Genomic DNA, 20,214 nt, shown 5'->3' with positions numbered 1-20,214 from the left:
TATTAAAATCACCCACTGCCTGGTCTAGGTCAAGACTGTGTAGTGGTCCCCAGTTACATTTTTTTAATATAGTGTTGAGTTCAAGAGGGTTAACACTGCGATCATTTCTGACTTTGTCTATAGACTGTAGGTTTGGGTAAGTTAGTACATTTTCGTAGGAGGAAAGTAGGGAGATGGTCACTAAGTCCGTCAGGTAGACTACCTACTTGGTAATTATGTTCAGGGTAATTTACTAATGTCCAATCTAGTACAGATTCCTTACGGAATTTTTTGTCTACTCTAGTTGGTTTTTGAATGAGTTGAGAAAATCCATATAGGTTGATGTGGTTAGTAGAGTTTTTAGAGTTACAGGCTAACCAGTCAGTGTTTAGGTCATCTAATAAAATAGTTTCCTGTGGGAAATTATCTTTTAACCATTGTAGAATCTCCTCAATTATTGGAGCGTTATTACCTGGAGGGATATATGCACAGAGAATACTGATGCTCTTTTTCTTATTTAACAGTAGGACAGAGCCTATGATCTCAGCAGTATTAGGTAGAGGAGTTAGTAGAGGTTGGAGAGAAATTGTATTTTTATAGACAACTGCAATGCCCCCAACCTTCTTTCCTGTTCTATCTAGCCGTAGGATATTATATCCTGGAGGGAGAATTTCTTCGTTCTGTGTGCTGGGTTTTAGCCAGGTCTCTGTTATGGTAAGGATGTCGGGGGAGTAGTGAGTTATGAATGCGTGTAAGCGAGGAAGTTTGTTTGACAAACTGTGAGATTTAAGATTGATGATGAGTAGATCTGCAGTGTGTTTGTTTGGAGGTATAATGTTACTTGGACCTGGATTTGGGTGAATATCCCCTGAGATAAGAAGGCATTTCCTTAATAAAAGTTGAAGCTTGGTAGTTTGTAGAATATCTATGTGGAGTTTACTTGATGTTTTTCTAGTGTAGAATAGTGAAACATACTTGTTACGTAAAAATAGTATTGTGTTGTTACTAAATAAAGAGGAGGCTATAGGAAAGCTTATGTGTGTAATAACAGGTGTGAAGGTATGTGTTGTATGGTAGGTGGTGTGTGGTAGTGGTGTGTTTGTGTGTAAGGATATAACGTAGGTTAGAATTGTGAGGGTTAGCAGGAGAGATGAAAGTAAGGCCTGCATAGTTTGGGCTTGTGGTATCTGGATGTATGTGGTAAATTAGAGGTGTGGTTAGGGTGGTTGCAGGTGAGGGGCTGTAAGGTGTGGTCAGGTGATTGGTGGTTAGAATAAATGTAGAAGTAGTGGGGGCGGGTGGGAATTTGGGCAGGGTAGGGGAGCGGAGTGAGCCAAGCGGAGCGAGGCAAACAGAACGGGGCTCAGCCACCACAAGATTATATAAACAATCAGTGAGCTCTAATCAGGGATAGCAGGAAAAAACAGCCAAATTGGGGCAAGTTCAGTATATCTGCTTCCCTGTAGTGCATTGGTAGACTGTTGGCAGTCTAGTTGTGTTCTTAAACTCAGTGTACCTGTTTTTGCTCCCCCCCCCCATGATAACTTGTTAACTTAATCCCTTCCCTCTACCCATTTATTGCCTGCTATCAATAAGCAAATAAGTATTTTGCAAAGTCTCTCCCCTTAAACTACTCACCACGCTAAAAGACCTTGGATAAAATTGCTTAATATTGAGTACAGTGATACTGCTTGCACTGATTTTAGTATTAAATTTGTGAAATCATTTGCTATAATTATTTTACTGGTTCTTGCTGGTGGCAAAAGGAGGTTTCCAGGCTAGCTGCTTTGTACTGAACTTTAAATACTCAATAGCAAGTCCACCCAAACATTATGTTAAAACCAAACTTCAAACAGTTATAGTTGCCCCTGCCCTCAGAGTCATTCCTGCCATTATCATGGACCAGCACTTCCCCATAACTTCTCTAGCCATACTGATTAAGATGGGTATCTTGAAACAGTGCAAGAATTGTCTTGCTGTCTGACAATCATCTACTACTCAAACAGCATAACACAATGTGTCGGAGATGTACATAAATAATATCCTTGGATGCAAAAATCTCACACACAGTAAACTCAGACACCAAAATTGTCAGGAGTACACCAAACATCACACCTCTCAAAAGTCATCACAATACACATAATCCATCATATGCTGAGGTTCTAAAGATTAAGTTGTGTAAACCTCGATGGCCTACAAAATAAGCACACTCAGTAAATTAAGCTTACCTCCTCACATAGCACAAAGAGTCCCAAAGTCACAGAAGCTGAGCCCATAAGGCAGGCACTGACCCAACCAAATGTGACCCCATTGTAAGACACATAGATGTGCTTCCTACCAGTCTAACCCAGAAAGGTTAGATGGTTAGTTGCTTGTTTGGTGCCAAAATCTGTCAGATCACACATGCAATGAAGTCCTTGAAAAGTACCAGTATGACTCTGTTATAGTTCATGCCGCTGTCAATGACCTGAGATGTACCTCCCTGGATTATATGAAGAGAGACATGATGGAGCTCTCACACTGTGTTCAAGGCAGGTATGAGCCTAGCATTGTGCAGCATTTAACCTTTTCCAAGGATGATACCATGATATGAGCAAAAAATAATTGACTTCAATAACCGGCTTAGTTTTTGGTATCATTCGAAGGGGGTCCAATATTTATCAGTATGGGAGGATATGACAGACAGACCACCTTGCTTCACCAGGGATTGCATGCATCTGTCCCCTACAGGGTTTCAATTACTGAAAAATACATTGTCCACCCCATAGTGTCTTCTTTACGCAATGCCAACCTGATAAACCTACCAATACAATGAAACAAGCAAAGGAAAATATAAAGGTGTTACTGATCAATGCTAGGAAACTAAACAAGAAACTCCACTCCCTACAAGCCCTTCTCACACTAGAGGACACTGATGTCTGTGTAGTGACTGAGGCATAATGCCTTCCACACATTTATATCAGCTACTACGCAGGAGGGGAAAAAGGTGAAGGTGTCTCAATGGACAACCAGAAGAGACTCAAATCAAGGCTTTTAAAGCAACATGATGCACTAAAGTTTCTTCATGACCAAATAACTATCAGAAAGATCCCATACCATACATAAGATAACTATAAATCTTCCTCTATACTACAAGAAAGCCATAACACCTTTCTACAGGAACTAGAATGACTAAGTATTAAACTATATACCATTTTCCTAGGTGATCTGATCTATCCAACTATACACTGTGAACCCTACATCAACACTAATGCACGCACACACACACACACACACACACACACACACACACACACACACACACACACACACACACACACACACACACACACACATTCCTGGACTTTGATAATACCCTTGAAAAATCTGTCACTGTATCCACTACAGGAAATAACATCTTGTATCTTGCCCTTTCTAATACGAGGGGGCATCCCTTGTGCATCTTCAGCATTTGTTAGGATGGACCATAAGCAGTTCCTTCAAAATAAAATTGAAACCAGAAATCCCTTTCATCAACTTCAGAAATTTCTTTAAGACAAACTACCTACTCCAAAGTGATAGACTGCCAAGCTTCAAATCCCCAACAAACCCAGTTAACTCCACTGAATACGTAGAAATGCATACCACCACACTATACTAGCATGTAATGAGCTATAAAGATGCAGCTGAACCCCATAGGAACAAGCACAGGGCAAAACAAAACCACAAGGTGGAACCACAATATCAGCAGGTTTTATAATAAAAGGAAAATAATAACCGCCAGAATTTTACAGCCCTTGTCACGGAAATAAACAAGCTCCTCAGGAGCTAAGTAAAATCTACTAAAGCCAAGATGGATGCTAAAAGAGCTACCAAAGTCAAACACAATCACAAGGCATTTTTTAGTTATGTTCGTAATCTCAAAAGCACAATGTGGCAATGCACTGAGCTGATTTTGAACAATGTTACCTACACTGAGGCTAAATATATACTGAATTTACTGGGCAATAAATTTGGCTCTACCTTAATCCCTCTCTCCTCTCCATCTGTCCATCACGATATACCCGAAACAAGCTTATCTCCAGCCACACACAAGACCAAGTCGTAAAAGTGCTATCAAAAGTTAAAATACTGCATCAATGACAATATCCCTGGATGCATTCTAAATAGCATGAAGCATGATTTACCCACAATCCTAAGAACACTATTCAATCTCAGTCTCTCAACAGATTCTGTACCAAACAAATGGAAAACAGTTACTGTCATTCCCTTGTATAAGGAAGGAGCTTCCACAGACCAAGGCAGTAACAGAACCATAAATCTGACCAGCCTCATATGCAAACCCATGGAAAGACTGATCATGGAAGTAATCAATCAGAACATAGGGGCCTCCAAACACAAGACCCATATAAGTTTGGATGTTTCAAAGGCAGGCCATGCTTACACAAACTGGTGGATTTTTTTAAAGGTCAGCAAAGCAATGGATGAAGGCAAAAATGGTAATACCGCATACCTTGACCTGGCCAAAGTTTTTGAAACAATTCCCCACTCAGGCATAATAGAAAAGCTAAATAAACTCAGAATAAACCTCTATGTCACCAGCTATATTGCCAACTGGCTCAAAGATAGGACAGATGAAATCAAAATAGGGAAGTTACCTCCACAAAGAGACCATTCAAGAGTGGAGTCCCCAGGGTTCTGTGCTGAGACCTCTTCTGTTTTTCTGAAGTAAAAACCAATAACAAAGGGGTCTGGCTGAAAAGGTTTGCAGATAACTGAAAGCTAGGAACAGTCACTGAATCCCCAAATGTCTTAGCCACTCTGCAGGAAGGTTTGTTTCAAATAACAGGTGCCAAAATCGTGGACTGAACCTAAATTCCAAAAAATACATTGTTATATCACATGGGAAGTCATCTACCCCAAGAAACTACCATACTGGCAATACACCCCTAACACATGACCAAGTTGTTTGAAATTTAGGAATATATGTAGACAGTGACCTAAGCTTTGACCAATATGTGCCCACTGTTTTAAGACAGTTCATCTTATAAACTGCTCTAGGACTGCGCCCTATACTACTAGTGAATAGAATCAGATCCTAAATGCTTTATCCCATGCATGAGTCTTCTCATATTATCTATGGTATAATCCCAGTTAGTGTCATTACTGCTAACATATAATTATCGACCATGGGATGGGTAAGGCCAACCTCTAACTAAATGTTATAGGTTAATTCAAGCAGAAAAAGAGAAACTGGCTAGGCTTAAATGGCCCACAAGATCAGTTAGCCTAGCACTTATCTTTCAACCTATATGTTGTTGTTGTTCTTTCGACTTTTCCCGGTTAGGAGTCGCCACAGCGGAACTCCGGTACGCTAATGATTGGCAGTTGGTTTTTAAAGCCCAGGAATTAAGTAATGATTGATGCAATGAACTCTGACAGTTACATAATCTCACAAACCATACTAAAAAAATGAAAAACACTAGCGTTTCAGAATGAAATAAAACACGTGCTGCAATAACTCATGTAATACTCATATACATATATGTCATATATATATATATATATATATATATATATATATATATATATATATACACACACACACACACATACATGTACATATACAAATCCACAGCAGGGCTAGTCATCCAACAGTGTAAACACTGGCTCTAGATGACTGTCACTGCAGAAATGATGCCCCGACTCCATATGCAAAAGTGGGGAAAAAAGGATTGTGGTTGGAGATTTTATTTTATATATATATATATATATATATATATATATATATATATATATATATATATATACACATCTATAGGTATACATTCATAAGTGCGAATGCACATAGCCGAATGGGCGTATCCTCAAACCGTTGAGCCAAATTCCATTATGCCAACGTCCTTAAATGTAAAACATTCCTGATCGCTCCACCGCCGAAACGAGTGCTACCATGAGTCAAAAAGAGGGTGCGGTTTTGTACTTCGGTGCTTCAAGTTTCGCAGTTCACGTTGGCCGTCGAACATATGTATACCATATATATATATATATATATATATATATATATATACACACACACACACACACACACACACACGTGCATATACATATATGCATGTATATACATACATGTAGACAGACACACATTTATGTGTGTGTTGTGTATGTGAGCAAGACTCTTGCAAGCAAATTTGGCACACTTTTGTTGGGTATTCCTTCCTCAACTAATGTTGCAGAAACATCTGAGAAAATCTTCCCCCAAATTAAAAAAAAAAAGAAAACAATATCTGCATAAGATGCACTCACTATACTATCCTTATATGATTTACTCAGCCTCATTACATATTGAAAGTGGCTGCAAGCACCAACTTTCTCTTATGTAAATCAGTAAGGAGTGGTACTTAGCCCTCTAAGAAAATCTAAGTATTTGAAACTATTCCCCCATGTTATGGTACTTTTCTCCATCATCCAGTATGAGTTTCAAAATGGTACTGTGACTTGTGCTACGTGTTGCTATTTGGTCTCTTTATACGATCATAAATATATATTTTAGGGAGAGACTGAGAGAATCACCACAAACTGTACATCGTTTAACAGTCCTTATCAAAGAAGAAGTAAGGTAGCAAATCTACCCATCTCAGATTCGCCTTTCTAAAAATTAGCTCAAAAAGCCACAGCCTGGGATGTTATGAGTGATGACTACCTACTAAACTTTAAAGGCAAAGGGGGAAGCAGGTTGCCAGATCTTTCTACCATGTCACAAATGCACGAACACACAGCTACAGACAATCTGAAGTATGAAGAACGTCTTTAGAACGTAAGTGGAAAACAGAACACCCAGAGAAAACCCATGCAAACATAGGGAGGACAGACAGACTCTGTACAGAAAGCACCCAAACTGGGAACTGAATGAGAAAACCTCTTCCTGTAAAGTGGAAATTCATTGTACCACTGTGCCACCTGAAAATGAGACTAGTTTAATAAAAAGACTACTGTTTGGCACATGAACACTATCATTCTACAGAGCTTTGTAAAAAAGATGGAAAGTTATAGGCTGAAGGCTAGTCTGATGTAAACAACTCGGATCCATTCCTAGCAAGAAAAAACAGCTGATCTACTACAATATTTTCCCTGGTTAGCCCTGACAGAAGCTGCTCATGCTGTGCTTCACTGCTGTGACCACTGGTGTGAGAGAAAGTACTCAAATTTTCTACGAAGATAAAAGCCCAGAAATACCCTCCAGTCCTACTTTCACAGAATGTACACACAGCTCATAGGTATTTAAGCCAGAGTGACCTTTTCAATAGCATGACATTTTTTGTGTTTTTAGTTCAGAGAATGACTGTCATTAAAGTTCATTGTTGCTAAAATGAAGGGATTTCAGCACTGCTGTAAGAGTCTCTTTCTCTCGCTGCTCATTATTATATTAAAAGATAAGTGTTGATTGTGGGTGTTTTGTACACCACTAATCCTGCTGTTGTGATTTCCTGATTCCCAGGAAAGAGGACTGTGCATTTGAATATATCCAATTCCAGAGGAAGCAGTAGTTTTAGGACAGGTTTTCACTTCTAGCATGTATGCCACACATTTATGATTTCTACATAGATTAAATGCATGGTGCATTCACTGCAATACAATTCAGCCATATCAAAAGAGTTATGAAACATTCCTAATGTGATGAAAAAATCTGAAACTTCAGTGCTAATTCCAGACTTGTCAGTCCTGCACTAGGTTGTGTGGTTTCAGGTTTGGTAATGGATGCAATATCCCAATACAACAGGAGAGGCAATGCTACTCAGTTATCACTGTGATGAGATCCCTTGCCTTCCGCATCTATGTCTTCCATAGCCTGAGTGATTGTTGTAACTACTACCTGTAAAACCTGTCTGCTGGAACACGCAGGAACTATTACACTCCTCACGTTCTACCTGCATCTGGCTGCTACACCTGTTGTGTAGGTGTGAGTGTGCTTATTTAAGTCTACCTCACTGGCATGTTTGCGTGTCGTAAATTCAGAGGGTAGAATAGGTATCAAGCCTACAGTCCCTCTGATACCATGAGATACAGCTGTGGGTTTGAAATTCCTTGGATTGTTCCTTGTACGTGGTCTTCATCACGTGTATCATCAATATAAGATGATAAATATATATATATAAGAACTTACCAGTTGTATCATTATAAGGGTTACCATCTACATATTCTGTACTCACTGCAGAGCAGTCCCTGTATGTGCTAAAGTTTATTCATGCATGTTTAACACTCAAAAGTGTGAAAAATAATGTGCGAGTTTAAAACAAAGCAGCAAAACTCCACATTTTCAACAACAATATTAAAGCATTTTTGCGGGGGTGGGGGTTCCCATATTGCTACATATACCTCACAGATCCCTGTGCCTTGCAGAATTCTATGAATTAACAGTCTCAGAATTTATAAATAACAAGGTCAAATGCATTTCATTGTTTGCACTTCTGAGTGTCAAACAGGAGTGCACTGAAGATCTGCTTCACAATCACCATTTATAGCTCTTTATACATAATGTATCTTGAAATAATTGTACTACAAATCTCAAGAGGTAAAACAGTTTAATTTTCTGCTATCTGCTTCCTACTAGTTTACAGAAAATTCTCAGTAATTAGTAGTAGTTAGTAGTAACATTGCAGCTGCTTTCTTCATCAATCTCTTTTGATAGTGGAGGGAACCTGGCGTAAGAACTAACATCAGTGATTTTGTCACAAATTAAACAGGTCACAGACCGACTACTGATTACTTGTAACTATGTGATAAGGAAAGAAGGCAGATGGTAGGCTGAGTAGAATAAAATCTCACTTCTGTATATGAGATGAACATGCCCAGTGTAGTTTCAGCTGCTCTTAGATGCTGAAATAAGTGTGCATCTGAAATTAAGTGGTCAAATAAACAAAAAATAACAACATATTCATTTGCAGCTGTAAAACAATGTTTTTTACAGACACTCCAAGTGAAAGCTTGGTCTTTCACCCCTTATATTCCTTTGGTAGTATGGATTTTTAAAGAGATGAGTTTACTAAAAATATCAGCAGTCAAATATTTTAGCACATAAAAAAATTCAGGCCCAAATATATAGATCATACAACAGGAACTTTTTTAATCCAGCAATAAAATTTGTACCCTATATGGTGGAGGAACACACTTATATTCTACTTTTAATTTACTTACATGTGCACATGAGGAGGTTGGAACCTGCTCTGGTTGATGTTGTAGTGAGTAAACGCTTGGGTAGGGTTGGAGCTATATTCATCCACTGTGATAGTAACCTTGCCTTGTGATGGAATTCCATGAGCCATCCTTCTTCTGTATGCACATGTGCAAATCACAACCTTCTAGAACAAATCACTGAACCAGGCATTGTCGGTTGGCCAATTTCAGAACCAAAGGACCAAGTCATCAATACTGTATATATATCTAAAGGACAGAAAATAAACATTTAATTAGATTGGATACTAATAATCTGGAATGCACTTTTTCTTCCTTGATGAAACTGATTCTATTAGAAACCAGAGATTTATTAAAAAGAAATTTATAACAAAAAATGAACACATTATGTGACACTCAATAAAAGTTATACACCATAATGCAAAATTTAACTTTTACATTCACAAATGCTTAATGAAACAAACTCGAAACTTTAAACTAGAAAAAAAAAGGGAATTTGCCTCACTAATCAAAATAAAAGTAAAAATAAAGTACTATGGGTGTATCTAACACATACATTTAGAGCACTAGTTCTCTATATTCAAGTATGCATTTTTTAACTTAGTTCTAAAAGCATGATCAGCAAAAATAAAGTTTTAAGAAACCCTTTAAAACAGTGAAAGCAATTCACTGAAAATAACAGCTTTAACAGGAAATTCGCTGAAAATAATTTGCAGTCCTATGTAATGTAAAGCCATTTGCACTTATTCAGACCATTCAGTGTCACAATATTTTTGTAAATTCCTGTTAGCAAGCAGTTCACATTTCTGAAATTCATATAATTATTTTCACATGTACTGTAAAGTGGGTGAAGTTTGTTTCCGTAACTTCTTACTAATACTTTCAGGACTGGAGACACCATGCAAACCATGAAGTTAAGTTGAAAGGGGTTAATATCCTGATTTGGGATTTCCATTGGGAAATAATGTACTTATAAATTCTTTAATTTGCTACTAGAATACCTCAATGCCCAAGCAATGTGTATGCAAGACTTGGCCCTCTGCTGTCTTTTCACTTAGTGCTCACTGGAAATGCTACTTAATTCTTCTAGGGTAAAAGAAAAACCTGCAAATGACCTTCCAGTGGAAAGAGTGCTACCAAGGAGATTTAATGTTTTAAAAAAAACAGACATGTTTTTTCACACAGACTAATTTTAAGGCAATGAAGTACTGACTTCCGATTCTCTCACAGATTTTGTTTTATTTAACAGGCACAATCTTTCAACAATGTTTGTAACTGGGAAATCAGTTAAACACAGACCAGCCAGCGATACAAACACAGTCAATTTAATAGTAATAGTAATAGTAAGCACTTTCGAAGGAGCCAGTGCCCCAACTTCTTCAGACAAAGAAAGACAATGAACTCCACATTTAAATACTAAAAATAAATACTCAATTATTTAATTATCAACTGATTAATTTACATTTCAACATTTAACTATTTACTTACATTAATACATTTCATCACTATGTCACTAAATATCTAGCCTTCATTAAAATATTTGCACTTCTATATAACTTCAGCTTTATTTAAAAACATAAAATTTAAAAATTGCATAAAACATGCCGTAGAAAATATGCCTACAAGTCTAATTATTCTTAAAAAGCTTTAGTGTAGGCATACAACCTTAGTTTTAAAGTATAATATTTTTATTTTTATTATGGATAAATGTATGTAAAGCTACTAATTTATAAGCTTAATATTTTATTATTTACAATTTGAATTGTTTCCTAAATTTATTTATTTATATATATATATATATATATATATATATATATATATATATATATATATATATATATATATTTGTGCAAGTAAGTATACAAGAATGTACCTAAATTATTCACTAGCGTATAAGCCAATTCTACACTAAAATGTATGGTTTATCTGGCCAGTGCTTTTAGTTTTAAGATACTTTTAATTGAAACATATTCATTAAGGCCTGGTGGAATGTGAGCAATAGTGCAAATTTGCCACATCAATTCACTTTCTTCCAATTTAAGTTCCCAAGGGCCTCTCCTTATTTCACATTCCACTTGACATATGACAGCATACTTAAAACTATGGCCTGGGATTTCAACTATGTGCTTAGCTAGTGCATTAGTAGTCACTTTTTTATTTATACAGTATTGGTGTTCATAAATCCTCCGTTTGACTCTCCTCTCTGTTTTCCCTATATAATATGAAGGGCATATATCACAGCAAGCCACATATATAACTCCTTTTGATTCACAATTAAATTTACCATCGATAGTATATGTTTTGTCCCAAATAGTTATTTTATTCCCTATCTTGACAAACTTACATTGTTGACAGAAGCCACATTTTCTCATTCCTATGGCATCTTTACTTGTCTTACTTTTCTTTTCCAGTAAACATTTCATATTAGGGCCCCTTTTATATGTGAATCTTGGACTACCACCCAGGACTCTGTTCAGCCCATTATCTTCCAATATAATGGTCCAGTTTTTTATCAAAATGTCCTTAATTATTTTAAAGTCTAAAGAATATGTGTACAAAAAACTAAGGCCCAAATTATAAGCTGTACCAACCTCATTCGCACTATTTTCATCAGATGTGGTGTTCCAGTTATTTACATAGCCTTTATGCAACAATGGTTTAAAATGTCCTGTAGATCTTTTACAATTCACTTCATCTATAATGGCATCCACAAAGGAATCTGGATAGCCCCTTTTCAAAAACATAGTTCTTAACAATTCACATTCAACCACGTAGTCCCTATCTTCTGACACCATCCTAGCTGCCCTTACAATTTGTCCCTTTACGACAGCTTTCTTTTGATGATAAGGGTGACTACTTGAGAAATGCAAAAAAGAATTTGAGTACGTAGGCTTCCTGAATATGTTAGTTTTATACCTTTTATTAACTCTATCCTTGGAAATGTATTAATATAATTAAATAGTTAAATGTTGAAATGTAAATTAATCAGTTGATAATTGAATAATTGAGTATTTATTTTTTGTATTTAAATGTGGAGTTCATTGTCTTTCTTTGTCTGTAGAAGTTGGGGCACTGACTCCTTCGAAAGTGCTTACTATTACTATTACTATTACTATTAAATTGACTGTGTTTGTATCGCTGGCTGGTCTGTGTTTAACTGGTTTATATTTGTTTTGTGTAGTCTACAGTTTGCTAATGGCGGGCGATGCAGGAGAAAATTCACAGTCTTTATTTTCACAATAAATGGAACTCCAAACAATTCTATGTTTCAATTAAAAGTATCTTAAAACTAAAAGCACTGGCCAGATAAACCATACATTTTAGTGTAGAATTGGCTTATACGCTAGTGAATAATTTAGGTACATTCTTGTATACTTACTTGCACATATATATATATATATATATATATATATATATATATAATACATTTAGAAAACAATTCAAATTGTAAATAATAACATATTAAACATATAAATTAGTAGCTTTACATACATTTATCCATAATAAAAATAAAAATATTATACTTTAAAACTAGGGTTGTATGCCTACACCAAAGCTTTTTAAGAATAATTAGACTTACAGGCATATTTTCTATGGCATGTTTTATGCAATTTTAAAACTTTATGTTTTTAAATAAAGCTGAAGTTATATAGAAGTGTAAATATTTTAATGAAGGCTAGATATTTAGTGACATAGTGATGAAATGTATTAATATAATTAAATAGTTAAATGTTGAAATGTAAATTAATCAGTTGATAATTGAATAATTGAGTATTTATTTTTTGTATTTAAATGTGGAGTTCATTGTCTTTCTTTGTCTGAAGAAGTTGGGGCACTGACTCCTTCGAAAGTGCTTACTATTACCATTAAATTGACTGTGTTTGTATCGCTGGCTGGTCTATGTTTAACTGGTTTATCTTCGTTTTGTAACTGGGAAATCTTTATCACTGAATGGTATGTATTTAATGCATGAATGCTCCAGGCTAATGGGCTCAAATTTAATTATATCCAAGAAAACTGCTACATACTCAACTGGATGGTGGGCTAGTCCTTGAACCCTTTTCAGCCATGACCCAGACCAAGGTGTCACAAAGTACTGACATAATTACACTACAAATTTTGACATACAGCAATTAAATAGTGAATCACATCTCAGTTAATACTTACAAACTCAACAGCTGTTGCCCATACATACCATATAGTTGTTGACACTTATTTGATTCAGAATTGTCCATACATAAAACAGGCATATTTTTAAAATATATAGTGGTTTGAACATGGTAACAATCATAGCTTGCATATTATACAGCTGTCACACAATTCATAGATGTTATTTGCTTATATAGGGGTATCTGCTGCTTAAGTAATACCACATTAACCACTGTCCAGGATTTGTACTTAGAAGTTCAAGAAGCTTTTACTTTAGGACAGAAAAATCTTTACATTTACTGATATCCTGTGGAAGGCAACTCTGAAATGCAGGTGTTATCTTGGAATGCTTTCTCTTTTAAGGCATTGTTCATACGTTCATAGGTAGGTACTAGGCTACCTGCCCGAAGGCATTTATAAGCCTAGCCAGAATATGTTGGCTTTCGCCGCCCCCTTAGATGAGTTCCCTGTGCCTCTGTCCAGCACAGCCATTGAAGTGATCCCTGGGGTAAACGTTCTGTTTCCCATCTACTCGTCAAGGTTTCTCTTGAAGAGGGTTAGTGAGGAGCTCTGCCTAATGTAGATTGGAATCTTGTTTCACAGCATGGGAAGTTTCTGGGACAGGAATCTATCCCTCCAGCATGTCCTATTTACTGTTGTGGTAAGGTTTAGATCCCTGGAGCGTGTGGCTCGAGGGGATATGGTTTTCTTTAGGTGGAGCATGTCCATCAATTCTGGGTTGGACATGGCCTTGTATGTCAGGCAGAGATCACCTCTGAGTAGGCGGTATACAACCGAGTACAGCTGGAGTTTCTTCAGTCGAGCTGCATAGGGCATCTGCTTGAGGCCTGTGATCCTCTTGGTGAGGTACTTCTGTGGTCTTTCCAGTTGTTGCAGGTGTCTTGTAAGGTACATCCCAAATGGGGCATTGTACTCTATGATGGGTCTGATGAGTGATGCATAGAGGGGCCCAATGACCTCTTTTGATCTGGATGCAAACCCTTTTGTGATTAGGTGGGCCACATAGAAGGATTTTCTAACCACTTTGGCAATGTGATTATCAAAGGAGAGGTTACTATCTACTTGGGTCCCCAGATCCCTTATTATGTCTTCCATATTTAGGGGGCTGCCACCTATATGGCAGTTTGTGCGTACTTTGTTTTTTCCAAAGGGGATGACTATGCACTTATTGGCATTTAGCTTGAGGCCATGGTTTTGACAACAGGTATCTGTCTCAGTGAGACCCTTTTGGAGGATGTGTGTCAGCCGAAGAGTCAATTATAGCCCCTAGTTCGCAGTCATCTGCGAACTTGGTCAGCTATAGTCCTCCTGTGCTTGCCTGTACCTCTGAGAAGTATATGCCGAACAGGAGAGGTCCTAGAACTGTGCCCTGGGGAATGCCACTTGTAACTGGTTTAGAGTCAGACCTAGCTCCTGCAACTCTTACCATGTGGGTTCTGTCCGTGAGACAGTTGGCAACCCATCTTGTGATGTAGGGGTTTATGTTCAGGCTGGTGAGCTTGTCTATAATACCTGAGTGGGGAATGGTGTTGAAGGCCTTTGCAAGGTCTAGGTAGGCTGTGTGGACCACCTTTCCCTCGTCTATAGCCTTGATAACTGTCTCAAAGAAGTCCACCAGGTTTAGGAGGCATGATCTGCCCTTAAAGCCGAACTGGGTAGGGTCCAGTGTTTGGAGGTTTCCAATGTCTCTGTTAATGAGATCCATGATGATGCGCTCCATAGCTTTGCAGACCAAGCTAGTCAGGCTTATAGGGCGATAGTTCCCAGGGTCAGTTGTGGCTCCACCTTTGTGGAGTGGAATAACCGTTGCTGTGCGCCACTCTGTGGGCACGTAGCCTGTGGAGAGGCTGAGTTTAAACAGTGTGTTTAGGTGAGGGGTTAGTTAATCTTTGAGCTTGTGTAGGACACAGCCTGGGACACCGTCCGGTCCCATTCATGCTGTGTTTTTGGCTTTGGAGAGGGCTGTTTTAACTTGAATGTCTGTGATTTCTGGGGCACTACATTCTTCTGGTATAGTTATTGGCCCTTTTGGGGGTGAGAGGGGGGTGAAGTTTGCACTGAACCTGTCTGTCAGGATGTTGACTATATCGGTTGGTTCAGTGTATTTTGTGCCATTTTGCACCAACTCCGAGCAGATCTGAGAATTGCCACTTAGATTCTTGACATAGCTAAAGAATGCCTTGGGGTTATCTTTGGAGTCCATGGCAATTTTTCTTTCGAAGCTAGCCTTGGATGATTTTATGATGGAATGCAGTTTCTTGCTGATACTGATCAGGGATGTCTTCCCTTCTTGGGATTTTACTCTTTTCGGTACTAGTTTCTTCCTTCTATTGTATTATATTGTTTATGGCAGAGGTCCACCAGACTGGTTTCCTTTTCTTGGAGGAGTGAGTCTTGGTTTTGTTTGGGATAGCACGATCCATGCATTCTTGTAGGTGCCCGTAAAGTGTATTAGTAAAGGATTTTGCAGCTTGGACAGCGTTATCCTTTAGCATGGGAGCTTTGAGACTTCCCACCTTGGTCTTAAGTAACGTGAAGTTTGCTTTTGAAAAGTTTTTCACAGTGGTTTCTTTGACCGGGGGTGGTGGCGGAATGTGGATATCCAGAGTGATTAGATTATGGTCAGATCTAACCAGCAAGGGGTTGACCTCCGGTGTGGAACACCGGTCACCCATGTTGGTGATGACCAGGTCCAATATGTTGTCACCTCTGGTGGGGGTGTTGACCAGTTGATCCAGGGTGTTTGAGTTTATAAATTCTAGGAAATGTTGGGCAAGGGAGTTTGTACTTGAGTAGTTCTCCCAGTTAATGTTTGGGTAATTGAAATAACTCAGTATCAGGGCGTTTAGTAGGACCTTTATGTTTCCCAGTGTTTCCAGGAATGCGGAGTGGGGGTCCTGGGACATGGTGGGTGATCTGTAGCAAGCTATAATTTGAATAGCAGTTTTGCCCATTGTTAGCTGCACGTGGATGATCTCTGAAGCATCGTGCTGTACCACTAACCTGGAGGTGTGGCTATCCTTGATGAATATGGATACTCCCCCGCCTTTTGTATTTCGGTCTAGGTTTTGTGGCCGAAATGTATGGTATGAGTTGTAGCCTGGTAATGCTGGGGTGCTCTCTGGAGCCTTAAACCAGGTTTCTTTTACCGCACATATATAGATTTTCTCCATACTGAGGAGTGCCTCGAATGTGTGCATTTTAAGGTTTAGACTTCTGGCATTGAGTAGCATTACCCTCAGTTTTTTGTTACCTGTGCTATTTATGGTGGTGGGTTTGTCTTTTGAGCCTTGCCTAAAAAAGACACTATGGGGGTGGCAAGAGCCTTGGCCAGTATTCGAAAGCCTAAGGGTGACAGGTGCAAGCCGTCTCTAGCAAAGCAGCATGGCTTGTCGAGCATGTCATCCCAGGCTGACAGACACTGGATCCCCTTTGAATGACACCAGAAGCTTAGCCAATTGTTGAAATTGATAATTTTTTTCTCTATACCGTGGAATAATTCTTGGTGAGGACAGGATGCTACTCAGGGTCAGGGTCATATCAGCCTGGGCTACGTGATCAGAGAGCTCCTCCATGTCTCTTTTCATATAGTCCAGGGAGGTACAGCTCAGGTCATTCACACCAACATGGACAATGACAGAGTCATATTTGTACTTGTTCTGGAGTGACCTGAGTGCTTGTGTTATGTGGCGGATCCTGGCACCAGACAGGCAGCTAACAGTAACCTTCTCCTTGTTCAGCCTACAGAGTGGGTGTTGCTACTGCATGTGTGAAATAGGTAAGTTAAACCTGCCACGTGGAGTTCTAAGACAAGTGGAGGACAGTGCCTAGACTTCAACGTGACAGTGGTGAAGGCAGACTACATGAATTTTCATAGGATAAAACAATGGTGTTCCCTAAAGCTCAACAGGAATATACAGCAGCAGAGTTTTGTTAAAAACTGCTAGTAGGATATGTTACTCTAGTATGGACCGAGTCATTACTCAATCTTTGGCATTAGATACCAATGGTTCTTCCAGCTTCTGGTGTTGGAGGTGGGTGTATTCATAGGTCAATATGACTTGGTGTACAGCTTGTTGTGTTCTGTATGTCGGATTAATGCTACTTACCAACTGAGAAAAAGGCCTAGGTATCACTAATGAGCTAAACATTCCAGAAGTAAAAACACAGACATTCTGCTCAAAACCAATCTGTTATCTCTCTCTCATAGAAACCACATTCTATTGGTGTGCCTGCAGCTGAGAACTGCAAACACAGGCATCCCTAGACAAATTTTTTATATATAACCTGCACATATGCGTAAACTGCAGATATTTGCTGGAAATATATGTGTGCGTGTGTGTGTGTATATATATATATATATATATATATATATATATATATATATATATATATATGGTTTACCATGACAATTTCGAATGGACATTGTCCGCAGATGGAACACTCAAAACGTTGGACTTTCGAATGGCCATCTTGCTGAACATCTCGGTGTCAAAAGTTCATATCAGCGAATGCAAAGTGCTGTCAGAGACGGTGGTACAGTGCAGTTTGGGAACTTCATCCCTTTCCTCATTGTAGTGCGATCTCAGAGTTGGAATATATAGTTAGCAGGGGGTGTGGGGAGTGCAGCCCCCCACAAGGGGGTGCAGGACGGCTTGCCCCCCTGCAAAAAAGTGGTGTCAGTTGTAGGAGTTTAGTATTTCTATGCTCCTACACAGACATCACATGATGTGTTAGATTTTAATGTTGAATCAGCTGAATTTGTTCAGCTGATTCGACATTGTGATTTGCGGCATTTTTTTTTTTTTCGTGGTTGTGGTTAGGTGTTTTAGTTGGAAATTATTTTGTTCGTAGATATTATATAGTAAACCTATATATATATATATATATATATATATATTTTTTTTTTTTTTTTTTTTAAGCCAATGTTGTATACTGCAGTACTAATGGAATTAAGAAAAATGAAGGGTGCGCTGCAAACTGGAGAAAGGAGGATGTAGAACTTCTGCTACCTGCTAAAGAAGGAAAACTGAAGTACACCAACAGTCAGATTTCCGTTACTAGTAGTAGACATTTTGGGATATGCTAGTCATTCAATTTATTTATTATGCAGGCAGGAAGGGCATTTTAAGGTACAGCATGATAAAATGTCCTGTATGGACTATGGTCAGGTCACCTATCTTAAAGAAACTTTGTAAAATAATGAACAAGATATAGCTTCTGTGGTGATTTCTGGGTGGACTGTAAAAAAACAGTGCATAAACAGAGAAAGTGTTTGATAATATAGGACATTTTAAGCCTGGAAGAAATGGTAGATAAAAGTACAAAGAAAGTAATAATCAGAACGGTGTTAATGAGTAGGGTTAAAAGTGAGAATCCAGACAGAGATCAGTAATAAATACAACATACTGGAACTTGATAATGAGACTCTTTCTATGGAAGCAAATGACGATAAGAAAAATATACTGAAGAAAGAATAAATAAGCAAAAACTGAATGTGTAATATATAAAATCAAGGTAGGAAAAGAAAATATGCTTTTTTAACCACAATCACAGAATATTACATGATAAAATATTCAGGATAATACTGGGTGATACTTTATGGATTTGTCACTAAAACAGAGATATTTAACTAAACAAGTGAGTGATTCAGAGCAATGATTTTTTTTCTGTTTTGCGATGTTGTGGTTTCTGGAATTCTAGAGAAGAAGAGCACTGGTGGCTACCTGTTTTAACTAAGGAAACAATTACAAACAATACATAGGTTCACATTAGTGAGTCCAATCTGCACTCATGGAAATCACTAAAAGAAACTGAAGATTCCTTACCATTAAGCCCCATGACTGTACAGAAAAAAAGTATGACTTTGGGGGCCTATGTTACACTAGAACAGAACTATTAATGGGAGTTTAACGCTCACCCTTCTGAAGAATAATGAAAAAAGGAAGACGCAAGAAGTATGAAGGAATTATTACTAAAGTCTATTTATTTTATTTTATTTTACATTTGTTTACCGGGAAAGTCCGACTGGAACTAGGTCCATTTACAGCGGAGGCCCGGGGAGAAAAGCTCCACAACAACAATTTTATACAGTGTTATATATACAATCAAAAAATATTTCATACAATAGATCTTTCCAGGCAGGTTTACATTTCACAAAGAGGACCCTGGATGTTGGTTATTTGGGAAGGAAAAGAAAACAAGAGATACACTCATTGTCTGATGCAGTCAAAGTGATATCACAGAAGGCGATATAGTAGCCAAAGGTAGCTGAAAGTAGTCCTGTTCTAGGAGTTTTTGAAGTACTGAGTATTAGGCATAGTGAGCAGTGATAGAAAGGAGAACAGAAGAAATGGAGGAGCTTAGGAAAACATTTATGTAATGCAAGGACAGAGCCATGACTGCAAGAGGTGTGTAAAATAAAGTACAATTTACATTTTACAATTGCTGAGATTGGAGGACAGTATTTGAAAAAGTACAGTTTTGTACCTACCATAAATGTAGATGTCCGAACTGGATAGCATCTGCAGTCATAACAACTGGGTTGTCCTGTCATCAGGCAGCCCTTCGGTCGGCTGGATTCCAAAGTCCGGGTCCGGCTTCGGCTGATGTCGCACTTCACCCGACGTCATCTCTGCTGGTCTTCGGGTATAAAGGCATCAGCCGACGCCATTTTCTTCAGTGTTTCTTGCCCCAGATGCCAGTTGCCCTCTTGGAAGTCTAAATTTTGGGTAAAAATGCCAATGTTTCCCAAAGGATAGAAGGCAAACACAAAAAATAAGCATGTATGTACATATATACAAACAAATACACCATAAGAGACTCCCCCCATCAGCTAGCTATTAGGAGGGTAAATACCCTAGGAGTACCACAGAGGGGAAGGAGGGAGGGTAA

At 38.2% G+C, this 20,214-nt stretch overlaps 1 protein-coding gene across 1 annotated transcript in view; it reads right to left on the bottom strand.

Moving 5' to 3' along the window:
- MPPED2 (metallophosphoesterase domain containing 2) overlaps positions 1–20,214 on the bottom strand; it is a 1,431,207-nt gene that overhangs the window by 1,329,866 nt on the left and 81,127 nt on the right. Inside the window, exon 2 of the mRNA XM_044059323.1 lies at positions 9,154–9,399. Within this exon, the coding sequence (XP_043915258.1) occupies positions 9,154–9,281 (128 nt within the window). The 5' untranslated portion in view covers positions 9,282–9,399. The remainder of the gene's footprint in view (positions 1–9,153; positions 9,400–20,214) is intronic.

The sequence above is a fragment of the Protopterus annectens genome, chromosome 17.part0, assembly GCF_019279795.1.
Source record: "Protopterus annectens isolate FY-2018-M chromosome 17.part0, PAN1.0, whole genome shotgun sequence".
Lineage (NCBI taxonomy): Eukaryota > Metazoa > Chordata > Ceratodontiformes > Protopteridae > Protopterus > Protopterus annectens.
Note: the sequence above shows the minus strand (reverse complement) of the source record. Positions and strands in the feature narration are given on the sequence as shown.